At 39.4% G+C, this 23,493-nt stretch overlaps 1 protein-coding gene across 2 annotated transcripts in view; it reads right to left on the reverse strand.

The window, feature by feature from the left end:
* Positions 1 to 23,493, reverse strand: part of nfatc3a (nuclear factor of activated T cells 3a) — a 109,174-nt gene that overhangs the window by 79,725 nt on the left and 5,956 nt on the right. For both annotated transcript variants that reach the window (XM_061964384.2, XM_061964383.2), the window contains exon 2: positions 7,413 to 8,595. In XM_061964384.2, the coding sequence (XP_061820368.1) occupies positions 7,413 to 8,595 (1,183 nt within the window). The remainder of the gene's footprint in view (positions 1 to 7,412; positions 8,596 to 23,493) is intronic.

Consider the following 23,493-nt stretch of genomic DNA (forward strand, 5'->3'; position numbering starts at 1 on the left):
GGATGACACGATGTCGAATATTTCCAAAAACAATTTGAAATGTGGACTCGTCAGACCACAGAACACTTTTCCACTTTGCATCAGTCCATCTTAGATGATCTCGGGCCCAGAGAAGCCGGCGGCGTTTCTGGATGTTGTTGATAAATGGCTTTCGCTTTGCATAGTAGAGCTTTAACTTGCACTTACAGATGTAGCAACGAACTGTATTTAGTGACAGTGGTTTTCTGAAGTGTTCCTGAGCCCATGTGGTGATATCCTTTAGAGATTGATGTCGGTTTTTGACACAGTGCCGTCTGAGGGATCCAAGGTCACGGTCATTCAATGTTGGTTTCCGGCCATGCTGCTTACGTGGAGTGATTTCTCCAGATTCTCTGAACCTTTTGATGATATTATGGACCGTAGATGTTGAAATCCCTAAATTTCTTGCAATTGCACTTTGAGAAACGTTGTTCTTAAACTGTTTGACTATTTGCTCACGCAGTTGTGGACAAAGGGGTGTACCTCGCCCCATCCTTTCTTGTGAAAGACAGAGCATTTTTTGGGAAGCTGTTTTTATACCCAATCATGGCACACACCTGTTCCCAATTAGCCTGCACACCTGTGGGATGTTCCAAATAAGTGTTTGATGAGCATTCCTCAACTTTATCAGTATTTATTGCCACCTTTTCCAACTTCTTTGTCACGTGTTGCTGGCATCAAATTCTAAAGTTAATGATTATTTGCAAAAAAAAAAAATGTTTATCAGTTTGAACATCAAATATGTTGTCTTTGTAGCGTATTCAACTGAATATGGGTTGAAAACGATTCGCAAATCATTGTATTCCGTTTATATTTGCATGTAACACAATTTCCCAACTCATATGGAAATGGGGTTTGTACATTTGGGCAACAATATAGCTTTTAATACTATAGTTATATCATTACAATGCATGTTGATGATATATTCTAGTCATATCCTGCAAATTTGGCAGCGCAATGTGGCAATCTTGCAAACGGCTATGTCCCGCCAAAGTGCAAGTGTTTCTTAGTTGTATCATCCCTGGAGGACAAGGAATAGCTACACTACACACCGAAGGAAGATATGCTAACCGCAAGCCAGAGCTCTTGAATGTAAAAAAAGTGGGTGGATCGATACAAATATCGACACTGCGATACCAAGTATTATAGTATCAGGTCAATACCACAGGGATTAGATTGATATTTTTTACCATGAACATTTAAAAAAAAATTTTTTTTATTGTTTACAAAGTCAGAAAAAAGGTCCCTTGACCCAAGAGTGTTTAAGGACAAAAACCAAAGGATTTAAATCAGAGCCAATAGTTGGAAATAATTGAAACATTTTATATATATTGTTACACCACCATGTTTTTGTCAGATCATAATTGTGATCAAAAATGTAATCATTCAATGGTTTTGAATATTTTAGGAACAGTATCAGCATTAGTATGACTAATACAGTCCGAGTACCTTCTTGGTAATAGATAAATACACAAATTTGTAGTATCGCCCAAAACAAATGTAACATATCCCAGCAACATAATAATAAATGCTTATTACAGAAGTGCAGACAGAACCATGTTACAACAGAAAACAACCTGATATTAACAGTAAATAAATGAACAAGTAGAATGATAGTTTTGAGAAAATAATACAATACAGCAGCCAAATTGGGAGCCTTTGTTTTGTTTTGAAATTTGAACAGGTTCTATTATAATTTACATACCAAATAATATATTGTGATATGTATTGTGTTGCAATATATATTGCAATATACATTTTAGGCCATGTCACCCATCCCTAGAATGTGTTGCTTTGTCTTTTTAAACAACCGGTATTTGCTGCTCCCAGACAATAAGCAGTAACAGCAGCATAGTGTCTGACTGCTTGTTGTGCAACATGTGTCGTGTGCCACACTAACTGGCATTGTGTGTTTTTCCCTCTCCCCTCCCCCCACTTCTTTTTTTAATCTGTGTCACCACAATCATATTTGAACAGCTGCACTTGAAAAGAAAATGTCCTCCTCAACCGGAGAACTGAGCCTCTCCATTCAAGTGCATGAAATCATTTAATCGGCAAAACATCTTGTAATTATAGTCACGAATCACGTATATCAAATAAGCCAAAAACTATTATTGATTGTTAGAATTTTGAGGGTGAACTCATGTGCAACGTCGATTATAGAAGGTTTTGTCACTATACATGCAGACAGTAGCACAAAGCAAGGTAAAGACGGGAATGTGATGATATCTAAATATAGTAAGGCTGTCCATGCGGCGTTCAGGGTGGTGGATGGGTCAGATAAACACCCGACTTAGCCAAGGAAGACCACCAGTTTCTTCTTCTGTGTCCATTTTTTAAGAGTCTATTTTGTCTTTTTGTACTGCTTTTCAAGACAGTGTCGTCAGTGAGCACGCACATCACAGAGGTAGTGCTTTCTTAACCTTTCCTGACAGGATCCGTGACATAACCACCTCGGGAAGTGTCGCTACTAGGATAACACCAGCGGGGAAGGACAGATGAAACGTGAGTCGAGACAAGTGCGGTGGCCTATGGCTTGTCTTAGCATAACCTTTCTCAAATGTCCAAGTCTGGCAGTAGAGACTGATGGTTCACCAAACACTGATATTCATTCAGCCACTCTAGCTATGGCACGTTAGCTCAATGTTGTCAAATTTCTAGTTCAAGGTTGCTTACTAAGAAGATTTGAAAGGACTAAATTTGTCACAATAGGCCCTTTTCCACCACAGGACATTTTTCAGGAACTTTCCCACCTACCCAGATAAATAAAGTTCCTCCTATGTTTCTACCAAAAATTACCCGGATATATTTAGTTCTTTAGGAACCATTCGGAGTTCCATGCGACCAGGAATGTTTTCGGGGGCGGGCTGTACTGTCGAATTGGTTGAGCACGGTTGGGGGCGATCCTAAAACGTATTTTTCAAACACGCGACCGCCAGTGGAGTATATATTTCTATTACAACAAACTCGACAGCGGAGGGAAAGAAAACAAAAGGAGCTTTCGAAATGGAGGAACTTTTGTGGGTTATCTTTGTGCTGAAGAACGTTTATCAGTGGAACTATTTTTGAGTTGTTTTAGTCTTTAGACTATATGCAGTTTATTGTTGTTTATTAGTTTTTACAAACTTCATTTCAATACGCGAAGCGACGAGAAGTGGACGGACTCTTTTAAACAAATTTACATTAAGGACCCTGTAGCGACACTATTTATTTTATGATTGATATGAATATTACATGCATTAAACGCCCTTGACACACAGCTTTCACACACACACACACTTGTGACCACTTCCTAAGCTCTTATAACACTTCATACATGGTAAAACAGACATATTTTTAATATACAACTTCAATGAACTCTGATGAATACATTTGATTCTGATTAGGGCTGCAACGATCAATTGATTACATTGAATAATTTGATTAGGAAAAAAAAGATTTCTATTTTGTTCAATCATCAATTCCTCATTTAATAAAAATGTACAAAATTCTGACCACAGGGCATGCCCTGAATTTAAACTACACCGACATAGTTTCCACACTAAAATAAAGCGCACATGAGAGTATATAGAAAAATAAACGTTTATTTTATGTTTGGTTTTTTTGTATCAATGCACAGATGTTTAAAGTGCACTTTCAATGTTGATGATATGCATTTATGAAGATGAAGAATTACAACTGAATAAAAATGGCAGACTGCGCAAAGCTCTTTGGGTAAACCTTCAACCATGCATGAATGGTGATATCGGCTGACGTAACTATGGCAAAGTACGCCACAGTTGTCTGAAATTCCTAACTATTTGTTTGAAAAGAGGCAAAATTGTTTTTTTTATCAATATCTCCAACACACGTCAGTGGTTTGGATTAAAATCTGGGGGATTTACAGAGATCCCAAATACATAAAAACAGGTGCCAACAGGTAATAAATGTTGGTTTTACATGACATGACCCCTTTACAGATTTTCACACCTCATTACAAATACTGTTTTAGAAAAATATATCAATAAAATGTTCTTAATAGTCAATCAGGGAGGTTTAGTAAAATTGACCGACCAGGAAATGTTCTGAAGACTAAACCAACCCATTTAACGTCTGACCCAGCTTTTTTTTATTCGTGTCACAATATTGTGAATCTTGTCTATTGCAATTATGTATACAGGCAATAGAAGGATGAGAAGACCAACAAATTGAGTCAACTTCTGGCTTTTTTATATACAGCAAATAGTAAAATGGATATGTTTTAGTTCTATACATGTGTTAACATTAGCAAAACTATGAGGGGTATGGTTGAGGCTTTGGCCCTATGTACTCCTTATCTGGTGCACACATTAAAGAACAAACTTCAGCAGACTTCTCCACTTACAATTTATTTTATGTCTTTTTGGTAAATATAAGCCTTTGCACACAGATAAATCAGCATCTCAGAGATTTACAGTTCATACGGAAAGTATTCACAGCGCTTCACTTTTTCTACATTTTGTTATGTTACAGCCTTATTCCAAACAAGGGGCTATTTTCTGTAAAATGTTTGTCCTCAAAATTCTACAGAAAATACCCCATAATAACAATATGAAAACTTTTTTATTTTTATTTTGCAAATGTAAAAAAACAAATAACCACAAAGACATAAGTATTCACAGCCTGTGCTCAATACTTTGTTTATGCACCTTTGGCTGCAACTATAGCCTCAAGTCTTTTTGCATACGATGCCACAAGCTTGGGCAGTTTTGCCCATTTCTATTTGCAGCTCCTCTCAAGCTCCATCAAATTGGATGGGAAGCCTTGGTTTTCATCTAGGATGTCTGTACATTGCTGTATACATCTTACTCTAGTCAGGGAGGTGACCAAAAACCTGCTGGTCACTTCGCCAGAGCTACAACATGCCTCTGTGGAGAGGAGAATCTTACAGAAAGACAACCATCTCTGCAGCAATCCACCAATCAGGCCTGTATGGTAGAGCGGCCAGACGGAAGCCATTCCTTCGTAAAAGTTTTCCAAAATGCACCTGAAAGACTCTCAGACCATGAGAAACAAAATTATTTGGTCTGATGAGACAAAGATTGAACTCTATGTTGTGAAAGACAGAAATCCTGGCTGGACGAAACCAGGCACCACTCATTACCACGCCAATACCATCACAACAGTAATGCATGGTGGTGGCAGCACCATGCTTTGGGGATGTTTTTCAGCGTGTGGAACTGGAGACTAGTCAGGATAGAGGTAAAGATGAATGCAGCAATGTACAAAAATATCCTGGATGAAAACCAATTGTTCCCACCCAACCAAAGCTTGAGAGGTGCTGCAAAGAGGAATGGGCGAAACTGCCCAAAGACAGGTGTGCCAAGCTTGTGGGATCATATTCAAAAACACTTGAGGCTGTGCATCCACAAAGTTTTGAGCAAATACTTACGTAAATGTAATTTTTGTTTTTTTATTTCGAATAAATTTGCTGCATTTCAGAGAAACAACCCTTTCATATTGTCATTATTACCCTGCTTTGCGCCCGAGTGCAGCTGGGATAGGCTCAAGCACCCCCCGCGACCCCGAGAGGGACAAGCGGTAGAAAATGGATGGATGGGGTATTGTCTGTAGAATTGTGAGGACAAAAATTAAGATATTCCATTTTGGAATAAACATAGAGAGTAGAAAAAGTGAAGCGTTGTAAATACTTTCCGGATGCACTGTATACCGACCGCTGACACATGGCTCAAAGTTCCATTATTGTTGAACATTGGATCAAGTGTTGCATTCAAAGCCCATCTATTCAAACAATGTACGTTTTGATAGTATTTTACTGCACTGTTATTTATCTTCAAGATCAGAACTTTCAATCTTTACAGCAGCTAGCAAACAACATAAAATAATTTGTCCAAGTCCTTATTTTACCTTTGAACTAGTACACTATTACTGTAATTCCCTTTCAAATATTGCCAAGTAGTGATAGCATTCATAATGACAAAAGATAAGTTACCTGTTTATGCTCCAACCAGCATATCAGTAATATTCCATTAATTACTATTTTCTCTAAGTTTCATCTCTTATTGGAAATAATGTACTGTACCATTCCAGGCACAAACTCTCACTATCATGTCCCACTGTATCTGCTTTCTTGGGGGTGGGAATCGTATCGAAACACAAGATACAATATTATTTTAATTATTATAATATTTTGTCAACAGTCAAAATGTTACAATAATCAATACAGTGGTACCTCTACTAATGAGTGCACAGCTAACACGTTTTGTTTTGATACAAGCTGTCTCTCTGCTCATTGTTATGTTTTAGGTGGTGAGTATTAATCCAGGTTACAGGTCTTCCCACCACTAGTTGGCGTAGCGAATGTAACAGTGAACCCCGTGAGATCTGCCCAAAACATCTGGTGACAAACTCAATAGCTCGTTAGCTAGACTATAAGAAGAAGACATTTTGTTTTTCTCACCATGAGGACAAATAAAGGGAGTGTGAAGGACAGTGCAGGAAAGAAGAAGTCGATGATTAATCATTTAAGTAAAGAAGGTAATAAAAAAAAAGGTTTCTGGTCTGAACTCGGGCCGAAAGCAGGGTACATTAAAGGCTGGACAAGTCGTCACCTCATAAACTGTCACCCAGAAAATATACGGTAATTCAAGCCAGCGAAGCTAAACATCAGTTTTACAATATTAAAAAGTTAAATTGTTAGTTAACTCTTCTGAGAAACAGCATTTTCCAGACTGACATTAAAAAAAAAATGTCCACAGTAGAGAACACAGCTTCTCATAAAGTAAACGTTTAAAGACACAAAAGTGAACATTATTGTTTTACACTTGTTACACACAATGTTTACATTTTCACTTTAAGACACTCAACTGTATTTAAAAATGATATATTTTCTTAAAACAGTGGATGTCCCTGTATTATTATTTGTACCTAAAATACATATTTGTAGTAATACATATGATTAGAACATTTGAGCATTATATTTGTGTTCAATTACAGCAAGTGTGTTCATCCTAAACATTCCTGCCACTTCATTTTCCACACTATAACATTTTAACCAAGTCTTTTGGTCATAACGTACCGTGGCCTTAATACAGTGATATCGTACCGTGAGAGTTTGATACAGATACATCCCTACTGTATGTTGAAAGATAACATTATACAGTACATCCTAACATTACTGATCATTGAAAATGGAATATGTACAGTAGATCATGTTGAAAAGTCAACATCGGCATGAAGTGCCTTTCTTTATACTTGGTATCGATAATATTGTTATTTGATGCTGTATTCTAAGAGACTGCAATATCTTCTTTTTTTTGTCCACCCCTACTGTTTATAACATCTGCATGAATACCCTGCTTTACTTGACTTCCTTGATTTTAACTGCAGCTTTATTGTACTTGACATTATGTTACCTGAATATAGGCGTATGTCCAGGCTTGGGTTTATTCCATGAAAAATGTGAGGGAACCGAGAGAAACTGCTCCCCAGGCCCGTCCTTTTTCAGGCTGTGCAGGGCCTCTTCTGAGGGGGAGTCTAGATTTGGAGACATATTTCCTTGGTCATCTATCCCCAGTTCTCCTTTTGCTGTGTGCATGGCTGTTCTGTCCTGTGAGGTCTTTCTTGTCTTTAGTGGGATGTCGGCCTCAGATTGACAGCACTGGAAAGGCGACATGCCTACAGATGGACTGCCCGCCCAGGTGTCCTCTGTCACGCTGCCCCTAGGGGAAGGTCCTGGCGTGGGTGAAGGTGAGTGATGTGGAGACACCGAGCCAGGGAAACAGATGTCCGCGCTGGAGTGGCGCCTCTTCCCGCAGGGTGAGGTGGGACGCGAGGATGGCCTAGATGGCGGCCGTGGACTAAGCCAGTTCTCGTCAGTGACACTAGTGCGTGGTGAGTGGCAGGGGGACTGTCGAGGTGACAGATTGATGGACTGGGAGTGGTGAACAAAAGAGGGGTGATGGTGCTGCCACTGGGACGACTCCTCCAGATTCCCAACGGCAGCCTGAGGTGAGGTGCAGCCTGGGGACGTTAGCGGGGAGCCCAGGGTGAAGCGAGCTGCTGCTTCGTTGAGCTCTGACTCAACATCGTCATACACGTGCGAAAAAGACTCACATGAGGAGGCATCAGAAAACCAGCTCCTTGACGAGAGGCTGCTGCATGGGCTAGGGCTTAGAGAGGAGTCCCGGTATGAATGATCAAGGGGCAAATAAAGGTGGTCTCTGGACAGGGGCCTGTCACTGTGGTAGTCCCCATCAGGGCCATTTGCTCTCAGATCTTGTTCATTGGCGTCCATCTCCTGCTGGCAGCTAGGGGAGATGGAGGTGATCTGAATACTGGGGCACTCAAAGGCTTTAGGTGCCTCCACCGGAGCTGAAGGGAGCAAGGGGGAGGTGCCATACTTTGAGTCTTGAGGCTCATAACTCCGTGGCACTGATCCGTGTTTGTGTGACTGAAGGCGAGGGGAAGTGCTGATGATTGGGGAGTGCGACTGCATGCCATGGCGGGGAAGGTCAATGGACTGGTGGTTTGAGACCACTGACTGGGGCTGACCTACGTTTAGGATGTAGAAAGATGTGTTGTCGTCAGGCTCCAGATCTGAAAACGGAGGAAATGAAAGATTAACAGATTTCTTTTTGGAAGTTGGTTTGTATAACATACTGTAGTTACATTTTTTTTTTTTTTTTAATCAAACAACAATCTATCCATTTTTGTATGCCACTTGTCACAAGTAAGCTGGAGCCTATCCCAGTTGGCTTCAGGCAAGAGGTAGAGTAGAAGCTTGACTAGTTAACAGTCATTCACAGGGCACATACAGTATAAACAAACAATGCTTACATTTTCACACATTTGGACAATTTAGCTTTCACTTAGCTTAACATACATGTTTTGGGGATGTGGGAGGAAGGAAACACATGAAAGCAAGGGGAGACCATAAAAACTCCATGCAGAGATGTTATCACAGAGAGTTTAACCCCGGTAAGATAAATACTAAGACTTGTAAATGTACAAGAAAAAGAAGAAACCGAGAAAGAGCGGAACCTCTAAAGTCCTTTGCAATAATTTGTTGTTGGGTTATACTTGTATAGCACGTTTCTACCTTTTTTTTTTTTTTTTTAAGGAACTCAAAGCGCTTTGACACTATTTCCACATTCACCCATTCACACACACATCAGGAACAAGGGTGAAGTGTCTTGCTCAAGGACACAACGGACGTGATTAGGATGGTAGAAAGTGGGGATTGAACCAGTAACCCTCAGATTGCTGGCACAGCCGCTCTCCCAACTTCGCCACGCCGTCCAACAATTTGGGGAAATATGAATCAGAATCAGAATCAGAATAGTTTTTATTGCCATTGTTTGAGAACGGGTTCACAAACTAGGAATTTTATATTTATAGGAATAACTGTTTGAAAATCTGAACAAATCAACAGTCTACCAGCACCCCAGAACAGACTGTGCTTGACATTAAAGCTTCCGCTGTACTATGCGACAATACTTTTGTTCCTGATACTATACTTACTCTAACAGTAACTCACAGCAAAAAGGAACATCACCAAATTCCAGTCACCTGTGTGAGATGGTTGGGCATGAAATGTTGTTGAGTCATAGAGCTCAATTTCTGGAAATTAATGTAAAAACTGTTGCCGGGTAGCAGTCTGCCATGCGGGCATTGTTCCAAGAGGGATAACCGAAGAACAGCGCTACTCAAAACAAATTCACACAACGGTGCGTGCTGTCAGCTGTCATCGCGACGAGCACTGGCAGGCTATTTATACCCAAAGTCATTCAGCACAGGCAGCATGTACTGTGCACACATACACACATGTGGTCAAAAACAAATAGACAAGAGCCCATTGTCCGTATTGGCTCCACTCTGTTAGTGGTTATTGATAAACTTCCACTGGATGCACTCTGCAGTACCTATTAGGAGTCATTCTATCTACAGCATCCGCAAAATATAGCACATGTCAAATAGTGATTTCTGATGCAAACAGACATTCACCAAAACTGACCAATCATGCTACATTGTACATACGTTCCAACCCTGCTAGCTTAGCGGCTTGTTGACAGTTGCAAAAAAAAAAAAAAGGAACAAAACAGAGTATGCACAAGATGACTGAGCTGTTTGTTAACTTGTGTTGTCGTGCCTTAAGCTACACTCCAGTCCTGTAGGGGGCGGTAATCAGCATTACAAATTGGCTGACAACTGCCAAACAACTGAAATTGCTGCATTATATGGCCGCCAGAACAATTTAGTTGAATATCCAGGGTCAGTATTTTAGCATTATGCTTCCTGGTACGCTGATGATAAAGTAAGGTGAATGGACTGTGCAATTTTTTTATTGTGGAGTCAGAAAATGTTTCATATGTGACTTAAAAAGCAAAAGATGACGTCTGTGTGGTTGTTGGTTAGCTAGCATGCTCCTTTATGTTTCACCCTCCTAACACACATTTTGATTGTTTTGTAACATCGAGAGTGGCAAATAAAGTTGTGGTTAATTGCGCAACATGTTTTTCTTACTGCCAATGTCCGTCAAATCAGATATTGAGGCTGAAGTATAAATAGGGCAAATGTCTTCTGCCTCCTCTCCATCTGTACCGTAGCTTGCTAACAACATCAACAGGAACAGCAGCAAGTGTATACAGTATATTAATAGCTGTTCAGCTTCACACTGGGGCAGCCTGCCTGTCACAAGACCCAGTATTGGATGCTCTGACGACAGCATCTGACTGACAGACGTGGTGCAACACACAAAACACACACACCAAACAGTGGAAGGTGGAAGAGGCCACGTGGAAAAGAGAAGCTGCAAATTTCACAATGGGAGCACGAGAAGAAGAAGGAAACGTTGAGTGAAAGAAAGTACAGTGCAGTACAAAAAACAACATAAGAAGGAATTGTGAGTAACAACTGCTTCATGAGGATTAAATATAGGTCATTTAGGCCAAGGCAGTCATAAATGTCATACTTAATAAGGAGTAAAATAAGTATTTACATTTAAAAGTGATATGAGTCAATTGAACATAAGGTATAAACTAGTATAAGTAGAACACCTCGGATGTGGGAATAACACAATTACATTTTGGGATGTTCTGATTAGTAGCAGTCACAATTCCCTTCAACTAGATCAAAAGAGAAAATAAATACAAATTAAAACAATGGGAAGGTCCATAAGCCTGGAATATGAGTACATGAACCCTCTAAGGGCTGTCTTATTGTTGTGTTGTTCGTGTCTGTGAGGCTGAAGCACAAACGGTCAAACTTAAAATGTCAACCAAAGTCCCATCTGCTTTTCTACTTCGTCACATTTTTAGCCATCATTTTTTTCTGTTTTGTTTAGTTTTTTGCTCTATGCTTTTTAACCTGTAAAGCACTTTGGTTCAATTTAAAAGTTGTTGAAAACGTGCTATATAAATAAAGTTGACTTGACTTGATCAAAGGGGCAGTGTTACAAAGTCGAGGGTCAGATGGGGGACGGCCATTCTACCTGGCCCCGCATATTATTAGCATGTGACCTAAAAACCTTCATGGTGGAGAAAGGAACTGGAGATGGGAGAGGGGAACCACCCCCAGGTCAAAGCCAATTCACCTTAAGACACTAGGTCACAGAGGAAAAATGAGTAGAGAGACTGGAGGGATTGTTTTTATCAATGGGCTTGGATGTAAACCCTTGTGCGTCACACACTCCTCAAGTGTCTATACATCAGAAAGCCAATCCGGTTAAATACAGATCTCTAAGAGGCTTTGCTGTACCTGGGTTATTAATAGCTTAGCCACGCTGGGAGAGTGAAGTGCGAATGTTTGCGACATACCACAAAGTCACAGTAACAACGGGGGGAGCCTTGTTGGTGATACTGGCATCCACGTCGGTTTATTGTTACAAAGTTCACCAGGCCTAAGACTGACTGTAACAGTCTAACTTGGGGATAGGTGGGGGTAAGGAATCCGGCATGGGGACTGTTGTTCCTTACTGCACGCAAAGTGTGTCAAGGTCCTGTGACCGGCCGTGACATACAAGCCCACATTCTCAAAAAGTCCAGTTGACAACTCAGATGTAGGGTTCATCCATATTAATGGTGTTACCCACATTATGAATTTGACGACGGGTTCACGCGTTTATATGCTGTGTATCAGGTGTAGAAGTGTTAGCTTACACAAACAAATACACAAGTCACTCCACGGGTGGTATATTTGTAGCGACCCTTGTTGTGCCCGTTTTGGAAAAAATGCTATCATACATGTAATACGCAGATCCCCAAAGTTTCACATACATTGGATAAATGGTCAGTGACTCTGAGGTAATTAGTATTAAGTCCTACCAGTGCCCCTGCAAAGCAAGTGTGTTTTTTGTTGTTTTTCAGTCTCCTTAAAGGGGTCATATTATGATTTATTTCTATATTTACAAAACTTAATTGTGGTCTACATAACATGTAATGGTGGTGCTTTGGTCAAACTTGTGCATAGAATTGTTGTACAGATGTTTTCTGTGTTGATGGACTAACTTTTTTAACATTTACATGTAAATGAGACTAATAAATACTTGTCATGTACAGTTATTAAACAGCCAAAAAAACACTATTTCTACGGTTGACAAACATTTCTGTGTAAAGTAACGCAAAAATTTGATTGCGCTGCCATAAATTCAACCTGTTGTGTGTGCACGTCCATGCACCACCGCATATCACCGTCTTTGGTTACACACTAGCCACAGAACCATGTGGCACAGGAGCTCGAGGGTAACCTAACCCCAGGTTCCCTTTGTGGTGGGCACGCAGCTTGATTAGAACCAGCTCTGCTTACACCCCATTGCACAAAAGGCTTTGTATTCTGTCCAGTAGCTCTTGTAATCTCCTCTTTCAACCACCACCAAGAGCTGCTGAGCAACAGTGTACAGCAGAATGATGCCAGTGCTGGGATTCTGCTGATTAATATGCTGGGTTAGTGATATAGCTGACATTTGTGATCTTTCAATTATATTCCCATTGTCAAAATTGGAGATACAATTCTGTTGACCACTCATGACAGTGGATGGGTTCTTATTTGCAAAATGTTGTGTTTCCATCAAAGACAAAAACATTGATTACATAAGCAATGGGAGCAACTGGCAATTGAGTATCCTACAAGTATGACAGCAGGAGACGTTTATTGTTCCAGTTGAGAAACTACTGTTGCATGTATACTCCATCTTTAATTTACCACTCCACCGTGTTTTTTTAACCCAATGGAACAGTAACCTACATACAACTTGCTCGATAATCCAAAAACAAATGAGCTACTATAGAGTTTTGTTTTCCAGGATCTCTAGGGATGGCAGGCGGCCTACTTTTCTAAAACGGGAGTGTGTGACGCACAGACATACGTATTACAAAGGTTTGACATCACCTGTGGCTTTAAAACCTTCCTGACTGGGCTGGTGCCAAGCCTACTGGGGTTCTCTGTATCTAAAATCTGTAATAAGAGCATAACTTATGTTAACAGATAGCGGTAAAACCACCTGTGTGAATTAGATACATAGCGCAAGTTGTAGATGGTTGGTGTTGGTTTAGTGAACATTTTGTCTGTATGTTTGTGTGTTATGTAGTTTTAAGCGCAGGTTATTTTATAAAGCCTTCCTGTGCTGTCACAGAAACCTCACCAGCCAGCAGAGGCTCAACCTAAGCCAATGTTAACATATGCTGGCAGCTAAATTAGGCTACCAATTAACAAACTCATGCCGAGATAACATTATGGGATAACGATATAGAGCCAAACAACCACCTGAACTAAATACCGATGGATGGACAAAGATCCTATTGACACAAATTAATCTTACTTTGTCTGTCTGAAAAAGACTAAGAAAGCTTCAGGACAGAATTGTCAAGATTTATGACTTGATTTCAAAACCAGCTGGCAAGATTCACCTGTGTCAGTGGCATACGTGACATACTTTGCTCCAAAGAGGAAAGGCGCCGTCATTAAACAGGAACCTTCAAAGGATGGAGTTTAGAAGGTGGTGGGTGTTAACGACGATCAGCATAGTAATCAGTGGTGCATATTGTTAGAACTGTATTCACAGTTGGTGTTCAATGCCCTTTTTGCTCAGCTGTCAGAGTCCACATGGTCTACATTCCGGTTACGACGCATGTAGTAGGGTCCACCAGGTCCACACAACCACATGGCACCCAGGTAGAATGTGGAACATCAGTTTGAGATAATCTTACTGGTGCAACACACATTTTTAGTAAGGGACGAATGAAATGTACCCTAGTTGTGGACACTTAATTATTTTAGGGCAAGAATGCCAAGGGGAATTTCAGCACAGATGTCAATACTGAGTGTTTGCCCCACTGAAATATAGCTTAAACGTGTTCCCTAAAATAAAGCTGGATTCAAACTACTGTAATCCCTGTGCCCCACAGTACAAAGGGAGCAGTGGGGGAGAAAGACACAAATGAAAGGAGATACAGAAGTTAAACAGCTTTCTCTCTGGTGTAATGCAGCCTGTGATATGTTGATGCAGCACAGCCAGCAGTAGCTTCAGTTACACTAAATTTAAACTAGACAGATGCTTCACATAGTTAGTCATGCCTCGCCCCCCAGGAAACAAATGTCTCATTCATCACACAGGGTGCTTGGGACCCCTCGAGTTCATTCGGGTTAGGGGGCACCCACGTGGTGGTCTGGTTCCACATGTGGACTTCATGCATGGCTGTCTTAACAATGACCTTTTTGCCTTTTTTTTTACAAAGATTAGAAAGTGGTGATGCTTAAATACCCCTTGTCGTTAAATTATAAGGTCACTTTAAACTACATTTCTGTGCAGATGGTCTGTCATCCAGGTGAGAGTAAAGGTTGAACACCAGACAACAGGTCATGTTGGTTGTTGAAGAAGAAAACATTCTGGTTGGGTTGCCTTTTGTGCCTTCTATTTCGGAGAAATAGCACCTTTCCAAAAAGTGGACTTCAGAGAGAATTCATGAAATTATCCTATGCCAGGGACATTAAACAGTATTTCTACATATGAACAAGTGACTTAAAGTCCTGTCACTTAAGTGGTCCGCTACAGTTTTGTGTCTACTCATCCAACAAACCTCATGATAGACGTCTCTCTGAGTCACTGATACCATCCCTCAATCTTAGCATAGGACACCAAGCAAGAGTGTGAGAGTGCCGGGTAACACTCACTCACCTGGCGACGTGGCGCACAGCATTCTTTGACTCCCCTCCTGGTTAAGATCGTTAAGTGTCTAACCAATACCAAAAACCACACGGAAAATCCTCAAAAGTAGCAGCAAATGTGTAAGGACAAGAGAGATTCTTCCGCACCGAGTACGATCGAGTCACTACAACCTGCCGTCTGCGACTGTGCCACTCTCTTTTGGGAGCTCAAAATAGTCCACCATGAGAGCGATGTAATTTCAGTCTTAGTCTTTCCCACGACTGGAAGGACAGTGAGTGTATCGTGGCTTTGAGTCAGGCTGGTGACAATAACACAGAAATGGGCAAAATATCTCTAAATTAGAATTCCTAAAGTTACAGTTACCGTTACAGATACAGTTATGCATAAGTACTCTATAATTGCAACTCCACAAGTGTTTTCTTATTTTTTTGTGCACGTTTTTTACTTAAAAATGTATTGCAACTAAGGATGTAACGATAAACGGTAATAATGATAACTCAGATTAAACTACTGACTGTTAGTATTACCGTCCTAAATCAAATATATCGAAAACTGTGACTGATAACTGCACTGTGATAAACTCATGGACTGACTAGTGCCACCTCACTGGCTTAAATGCTAACATGAAAACAACAGACGTCTTTCCCCAATAAGACAAAACATACCCTAATCCAAACCTATAGAAACTAGAGATCGACCAAAATGTTTTTTTTCAGGCCGATACTGATACCGATTATTAGTAGTCAGAGTGGCAGATAACCGATATTTGAGACGATATTCATTTGAAGTAAAAGTTAGCTAACCAATACTTGTATACGCCAGTAAACAGCTGGACAAGGCTTTGAATAGTTTAAAACAAATCATTTTTAGGGAATGTCGGCCCAGTAGCGAACTAATGTTTAATGCAGCACTAATCCATCCATCCATTTTCTACCGCTTATTCCCTTTGGGGTCGCGGGGGGCGCTGGAGCCTATCTAATATTGTGGTTAATTTAACACCAAACAATGTTGGCGGATTTCACAAACACCTTTATTACGTGTGTCTAATGCTGCGGGTCAGACGAGCATTAACATTTACATTTCAAAATACAGTAAATATCCTATTTAATTGGTAAAAACATGTGATTTTTTAAATCTATTTTATTTATTTTTTTATAACTATTTCAATGTCCTGGACTCAAACAAAAGTTCTCTACATCACAAGAACTCGCCATGCACTCAATCACAACTTTATAGCAGTTTATGGATTTAATAACGTGTTAAGGTTTCCTCGTGAGGAACCCTGAAATATTTCAAAGGTTTAAATAAAAATGATTCTGGGCTTCACATCGCTTATAGTTGAGACATTTTTCAAGCTGGCTGACATCTTTTCTTCCTGGGTGTTACAGAAAGTATGAGGATGTGTAAGCTGCTGCCTGCTCTTCTTTATTTATATAATAAGTCGCCTATTTGTCAAGATTTTTACACAAAGTTTACATTTTTAGAGGTGATATCTTTTCTGTCGTCTTCATGTCAATCCTTTGTCGCGTTATTTGATTGGATCACGGAACATGAAACCTACTGTGCTCCTTTAAAGAGCCATCTGAGTGTTAGGTCGTACATCTCTTTTAGGACGATTCAATACAAATCTAGATACTTGGGTTACGATATGACTAAAAAACGATGTTTCAAAAACCGAATAGTACGATAAGCTTGGATACGGTGTATGAACGATTCGATTCTATGGTTAACATTTGTTGATGGACACATTCATTTTTACACCACAAAAGAACAAAACTATTCCTTCCTGCATGAACTGATGAAAATTATTTGGATGAGAGGCTAAACGTCTTCTAAAACAAACTGAACAGTCAACTGATCAGTTAAATACCCCGAGAATAACAATAACCTGGATAAATGAATGATACAAGTTGTGCTGTTTTAGGACACAGTGATTGTTCTAATATATACTCAAAGGAATACGAGACAGGGGTGTTTTTTAACGATGCATTCAAGTACCGCTGAACAGAGTAGAACGACGCAACACCTGCCAGAAATAATAGATGATAATAAAACATTTGTATTTGCTACACACTTTATTTAAATAAATCTGAAAGTGCTACAGTACAAAGCAAATATTTAAAACCATAAAAGCTTAGCCATTAAAGCAGATAAAATACTAAGACGAAAACACTATCAGTGAAGAATAACAAACACAAAACATGCAAAATAGTGAGGTTTCCAACAGTGTGTCTATTTATTTTATTTATTTAAAAATACCTTGGTTAAAAGATTTCAGTGTGTGTATAAATACTTTTTAAGCACATTCAACAATACTGCGATAATGATAACGTGATCATTTTGGTCACACTAACCATGATATATAATTTTCATATTGTTTCATCACTAATTGCAACATAGCAGTAGCCTAGCGAGTAAAGCGTTAGACGGGTCTCTGTCCTCGCTAATTGTTACAAGGTTATACTAAATCAACAATAAGCTCACGAAAGAAGCCGCAAATTTTTTATGTAGCCAGAGCACTCCAATGCACCCAACGCACTGGACTTTTGCTCGCCATCTGGCCCCTAATGCAGCACTTGGTCTATTACATAAATTAGTTGTGTGGTAGGTCGATTAGTATACACTATTTTGTTGGGATTTTCTGATCAAGGTGGACAAAATGTAAATATCGATCTGATCACTATAGTACCAATCACATACTGATACTACCCTTAATATCGACACCACCAATTTATGAATCGATCCGCCCTTGCGTACAGACTGTGACAATGCTGACAAAGCAATTGTCATTGTTATATTATCCTTTCACAAGACTCTTCTTAGTCTACTAGTTCATTTCCTGTTAATACCTGCTTACTTTCTGCTGGAATGTGGTTCCATCTACATGTCTTAAATTTTACTAAGCACCTATTTATTGGTGTTGCATCAAGCTAGGTTAGCTTAGCTATTAGCATGCCTGGTCGTGGCTTTCTCTCGGCATGGAACAGGTTTAGCCTGGTCCTCTTTGTGATAACAATACTTGATAATGATACTTAAGACAGTAAGAAATCCAGTTTATTTGCCGTATTGGAGGTGATTGTTATTAGTTTAGTAGAGCGGCTCCACACTGTGTATGGACACACATACTTGTCAGCACAAAAGGCATTAATCGACAATGCCTGATCACATACTTGTTCACGATCGTTCGATATCAATCGGTGGCTGATCGATTGGCACATCCCTACTATTTTGTACAGGCTGCTCAGTATAACATGACTATATTATGTAATAATGCAATGATAAGGGATGTAGACTCCCAAGTTTTTACATCTATTTATTAGCAGTGGTTAATTTAGTTCCACACAAGAAATTGCTTTATTACGGCATACTTGCCAACCCTCCCGGATTTTACGGGAGACTCCTGAAATTCAGCGCCTCTCCCGAAAACCTCCCGGGACAAATTTTCTCCCGAAAATCTCCCGAAATCCAGGTGGACCTGAGTGACGTGTCGACAGCCTGTTTTCACGTCCGCTTTCCCACAATATAAACAGAGTGCCTGCCCAATCACGTTATAACTGTAGAATGATCGAGGGCGAGTTCTTGGTTTCTTATGTGGGTTTATTGTTAGGCAGTTTCATTAACGTCCTCCCAGCGCGGTAACAACACACAACAACAGCAGTCACGTTTTCGTCTACCGTAAAGCAGTTCGTCTGCCGTAAACAGAAATGTTGTGACACTCTTAAACAGGACAATACTGCCATCTACGATACATGCATGAGTGACAATAACGTCTATGGCTTTTAGAGAGTGCAGTGCAGAACTGCGCACACAACAAGGAGACAAAGCAGAATGCATCATCAGAGAGGGTGTTCAGCATGGTTAGAAAAATAGTGACAGAGAATAGAACAAGGATGGACAATTCAACCCTTAACTCAACAATGAGTAGATGAGCATTATGTGTGTGTATATGTGTAAATAAATGAACACTGAAATTCAAGTATTTCTCTTTTATATATATATATATATATATATATATATATATATATATATATATATATATATATATAGCTAGAATTCAGTGAAAGTCAAGTATTTATTTTATATATATATATATATATATATATATATATATATATATATATATATATATGAAATACTTGACTCCTCCCCTCTTAACCACGCCTCCAACCACGCCCCCCCGACCACACCCCCCCCCTCCCGAAATCGGAGGTCTCAAGGTTGGCAAGTATGTATTACGGTATACTAAGCAAAGAACCATCTTCCTGAAATAATGGTGGATAACCTCAGTGGTTCCATAGTATCAGTTCTTCAATAGATATACAAAACCAGACCATACTAAGTGTAATAATCGTATTAAATGCTCTCTTCTGTATGTCTTTTTCATTACCATAGAAAAGCAATATGAGGACTAAGAAAGCCTTGGTCAATGAGGTCAATGATAGTCTATAACGGGGCTATTCACCTAAGCTGTTTTAGGTGCCACGTTTCCAGAGAGCGAAGGACCAGGGGCCAGCCTTCCCTCTTTGCAATTGTTCTTATTTTTTTATATTCCTGAGAATCTGCTGTTTTTAGGACTTACTGCAAAAAAGCTAGTCAAGTATCATCTATGTGACAGTACTCTAGTGTTTTAGGAATCTCCTGCAAAATCTTTTGTCTTTTTCAAGTTTTTTGTAACTGAACTCGAGGCCAGTCTGGAGTCATTCCCGGGCTTGATTTGGCCCCCCAGGCCACCAGTTGAATACTAATTGGTTTACAATGTTCCATATTGTATTGTAACCAGTTGGAGTGAATGCATCAAGAAAAAGAACAATGCAGTCAAGTAGGAGAGCAAAAATGTTGTTCATATCTAATCTATCCATCTTATCAATATAGGGACGGCGTGGCGCAGTGTAAGAGTGGCTGTGCGCAACCCGAGGGTCCCTGGTTCAATCCCCACCTAGTACCAACCTCGTCATGTCCGTTGTGTCCTGAGCAAGACACTTCACCCTTGCTCCTGATGGGTGCTGGTTAGCGCCTTGCATGGCAGCTCCCTCCATCAGTGTGTGAATGTGTGTGTGAATGGGTAAATGTGGAAGTAGTGTCAAAGCGCTTTGAGTACCTTGAAGGTAGAAAAGCGCTATACAAGTACAACCCATTTATCATTTATAATATATCTGTTTGACATAAGAGTAAACTATTGTCTTTTCAATGCAACCAAAAGAAAACAAAACACGATTCTGCCACCCATAAAGGGCACTTCTGTCCTGGGCTAATGATTACTCAAACATAGATACTGTATACAGTGTACATACTTCAGTGTAATATGGAACTGCTATCAATCACTTTGAAAAGCACCCAACAACTTAAAACACGTGCAATACTGCTACAAATATTAACTACAATGTAAAAAATCAAATAGAGAGGGGTTTTTTTAGATATAATGTCAGGCTTGTCCCTGACAGTTTGGTTAAGTTTTAGTTTTTCCTCTGTGTTTGTTTTATTTTCTGTCAGCACTCTTATTTTGGTTCAGTTTCCTGTTGTTCTCTCTGAGTGCTGTCCCCTCAACTGTGGCTGATTGGCACCTGGCCACACCTGGTGTCAATCAGCCAGCTGCTATTTAAACCTGCCCTGCCCTCCAGTCACTGCTGGATTATTGTCGTCCCTACCTGTCGTGTCGATGTCAGTGTAGCTGTATGCGGTAGCGGTAAACTATATTCTGTAGCTGTTTGTAGCTTACCATCTTTTTGTTCATAGTCCCTGTTTGCTGGATCCCTGTTCCCTGTTTCCAGTTTGTTCTCCTAGTTCCTGGTTTGTGTCTTTTCTTTATTTTTACTTTTGGGATTTAAATCATGTTTTCCCGCACAATGCCTTCCGCCTTCTCTGCATCATGGGGTTCGTCACCAACACATTGTGACATATAACTGATTAAATTGATCTCATGACTAATGGAATAGTTAAAGGGCAACTGCACATGTTTTAGAATTTTGCCTATCATTCAACATCATTATGAAAACCATGACGAAGGATGCATTTTTTTTTAATGCATTCTAACTCTCAATTATTGAAGCGATTTGGTGCATTTACAAACAGCTACAATTATGTATAGAGCAAACTATAACCTGCTACCCAAGAATGTACAACAATTATTCTCAACTTATATAAGTTTAGATTGGGGTATGTTGTTTCCCAATGGGAAAATACATTAATGTCACTTGTTTTCATTTTAGCATTTAAGCTAGCGAGCTGGCGCCAGTCAGTCCGCGAGTTTATCAAAGTAGTTATCAATCACGTTTTTTTTAATCATTTTAATTTAAAACGGTAATACTAACCATTGAAAGTTTTCATTATGTTTATCGATACATCCTTAAAAATGTAACCGCTGTTCACCTTTTATTTTATTTTCTCTCATCGCATTCGTCTTTTTTTCGTGGAGATCGGTCCTTCTGTTGGAATTAGTTTTGCAAAGGACAATCAAAAAGCCAAAGAAAAAGCAAGGCGCAAGTCCTTTGATGTCTAAGTACTACAGTTCTGGTGAGTTTTGTGCAAATTTAGTGTACTTTGTTTGCTTAGTATGTGAGGTTGAATTGTACGACCTCAAATTTAAAGGTGCCACTGCGCTGTAATTAAATTAAACTATATTTAACGACATCATGTCAACAGAATAACATTGTTGTATATTTCCCTTAGATGTTGCAACCTACAGTAATGTTTCATGAAGGTGCTTGTTAGCTCCATTCAACTCGGTCCTATGCAATTTGCAGGGAAAATCCCTACCAGTAAATTTTGCTCAATCATCTTAAATAATAGCGTGACACATTTATTCATCTTTAAATGTTGGGCAACAAAGAACACAAACATGATAACGAAATAGTGCAAAGCCATATAATTAGACAAGGAGGATCAGAAAGGCATAAACAGAGTCACAGTACTGCACACATTACTTTGATTTGGATTAATTTTAATGTGCCATGTTTACTTAAGCAACTAGCAAGGCAGCTGAGAGTTAGGTTTCAAGTAAAAGAGACTCCTTTTGCAAATAAAAATACTAGGCAAAGATACAGGGAGGATATTTAACACAAAAACGCTACTACAAAGTTAGTGAAATGACATCAGCGCCCATCCAACAGGCAAATGAAACAAACCAACGCTTTGTAGAAACCTGTCAGAAACACTGCAGAAGTTGTTACAAAAACAAGCCTTGACTTGAAGTCTTGAAGCTGACAGACAGAGAGAGAGCGTAAGACTCTGACTGTGATCATTCTTTACGCTCCCCTGATTTGGACAGGGGCATTACCACCCACTTTATTTGGGGGGGGGACAAGGCAAGACCATCCAAACGTGATTAAAATCACGTTTGGAAGTTTTTTTTCTTCCTCCCCTCCAACCATCCACATTACAATTTTAAACCAAGGAAAAACTGATTTGAGGATTGCAGCAGCAGTTCCATGAAGCTCATCCAAAGTTTTAATAAATAGACACAGTGGGAGCATTCATTGGTTCCACTGGGTTTTTAACTCAATGACAGAACCAATCAGCATCTAAACATAGCAGAGATGAACAGACCATAGTAAAAAGGATGTTAGCCTTTGATATTTCACGCTGGCTTTGTTTTTCAAAAAGACCATTTTAAACATGCTAAACACGCAACTACCAAAAAGCGACATACTGTGGCAATATTGGTGGGAAAAGAACACGTAATACCTTACAACTGACCTAATACATAACAACCAACGTTTAGTTAGTTTGTTTGACTCTGTCCGTCCCTTTTTGTATAGCTTCAATCTTGCATAATTTGGGTTTATCCCTAAACTTAGTCACATCCTCTTTGAAACCACCGGGGCTTCATTATCAAAAAACTAAAAGAATTATGCTGCAAATAAAGACAATATTATCGTGAAACTAGTCATTAAATGGTCACTGTTATATAGCATGGTTCACTCTTAGAGCATGTTCTGCTGGAATAAAAAAAAGAACAATACTATTGCCATGTCATTTCAATTTGGGAAACAATCAAAATGTGCCTCTAAAAATGTATACTGGGCAAGACTTTAGCGCAATGATTATCTACTGTAAAGCAAGGTTGTCCAAACTGAGAAATGAAATAATACAAGGGGGTACTTTGATACATTTTGGTATATTAAAAATGCAAATACACATCAGTATATGCTAAACTATTTTGGGGGGAAAAAAAGCTTTTGTGTAACTTATCAGTGACAAAGCAAATAGTTTTTAGTGCTACATCTAATACAACTCATTGATAATTAATTAAATTTCCAGAAAATGTCAAGAGCAATAAAAATGAGAATAGAAAATAGAATAGAATAAAATAGGATAGAATAGAAAAATAGAAAATG

Source organism: Nerophis lumbriciformis, linkage group LG06 (assembly GCF_033978685.3).
Source record: "Nerophis lumbriciformis linkage group LG06, RoL_Nlum_v2.1, whole genome shotgun sequence".
Taxonomy (NCBI): domain Eukaryota; kingdom Metazoa; phylum Chordata; class Actinopteri; order Syngnathiformes; family Syngnathidae; genus Nerophis; species Nerophis lumbriciformis.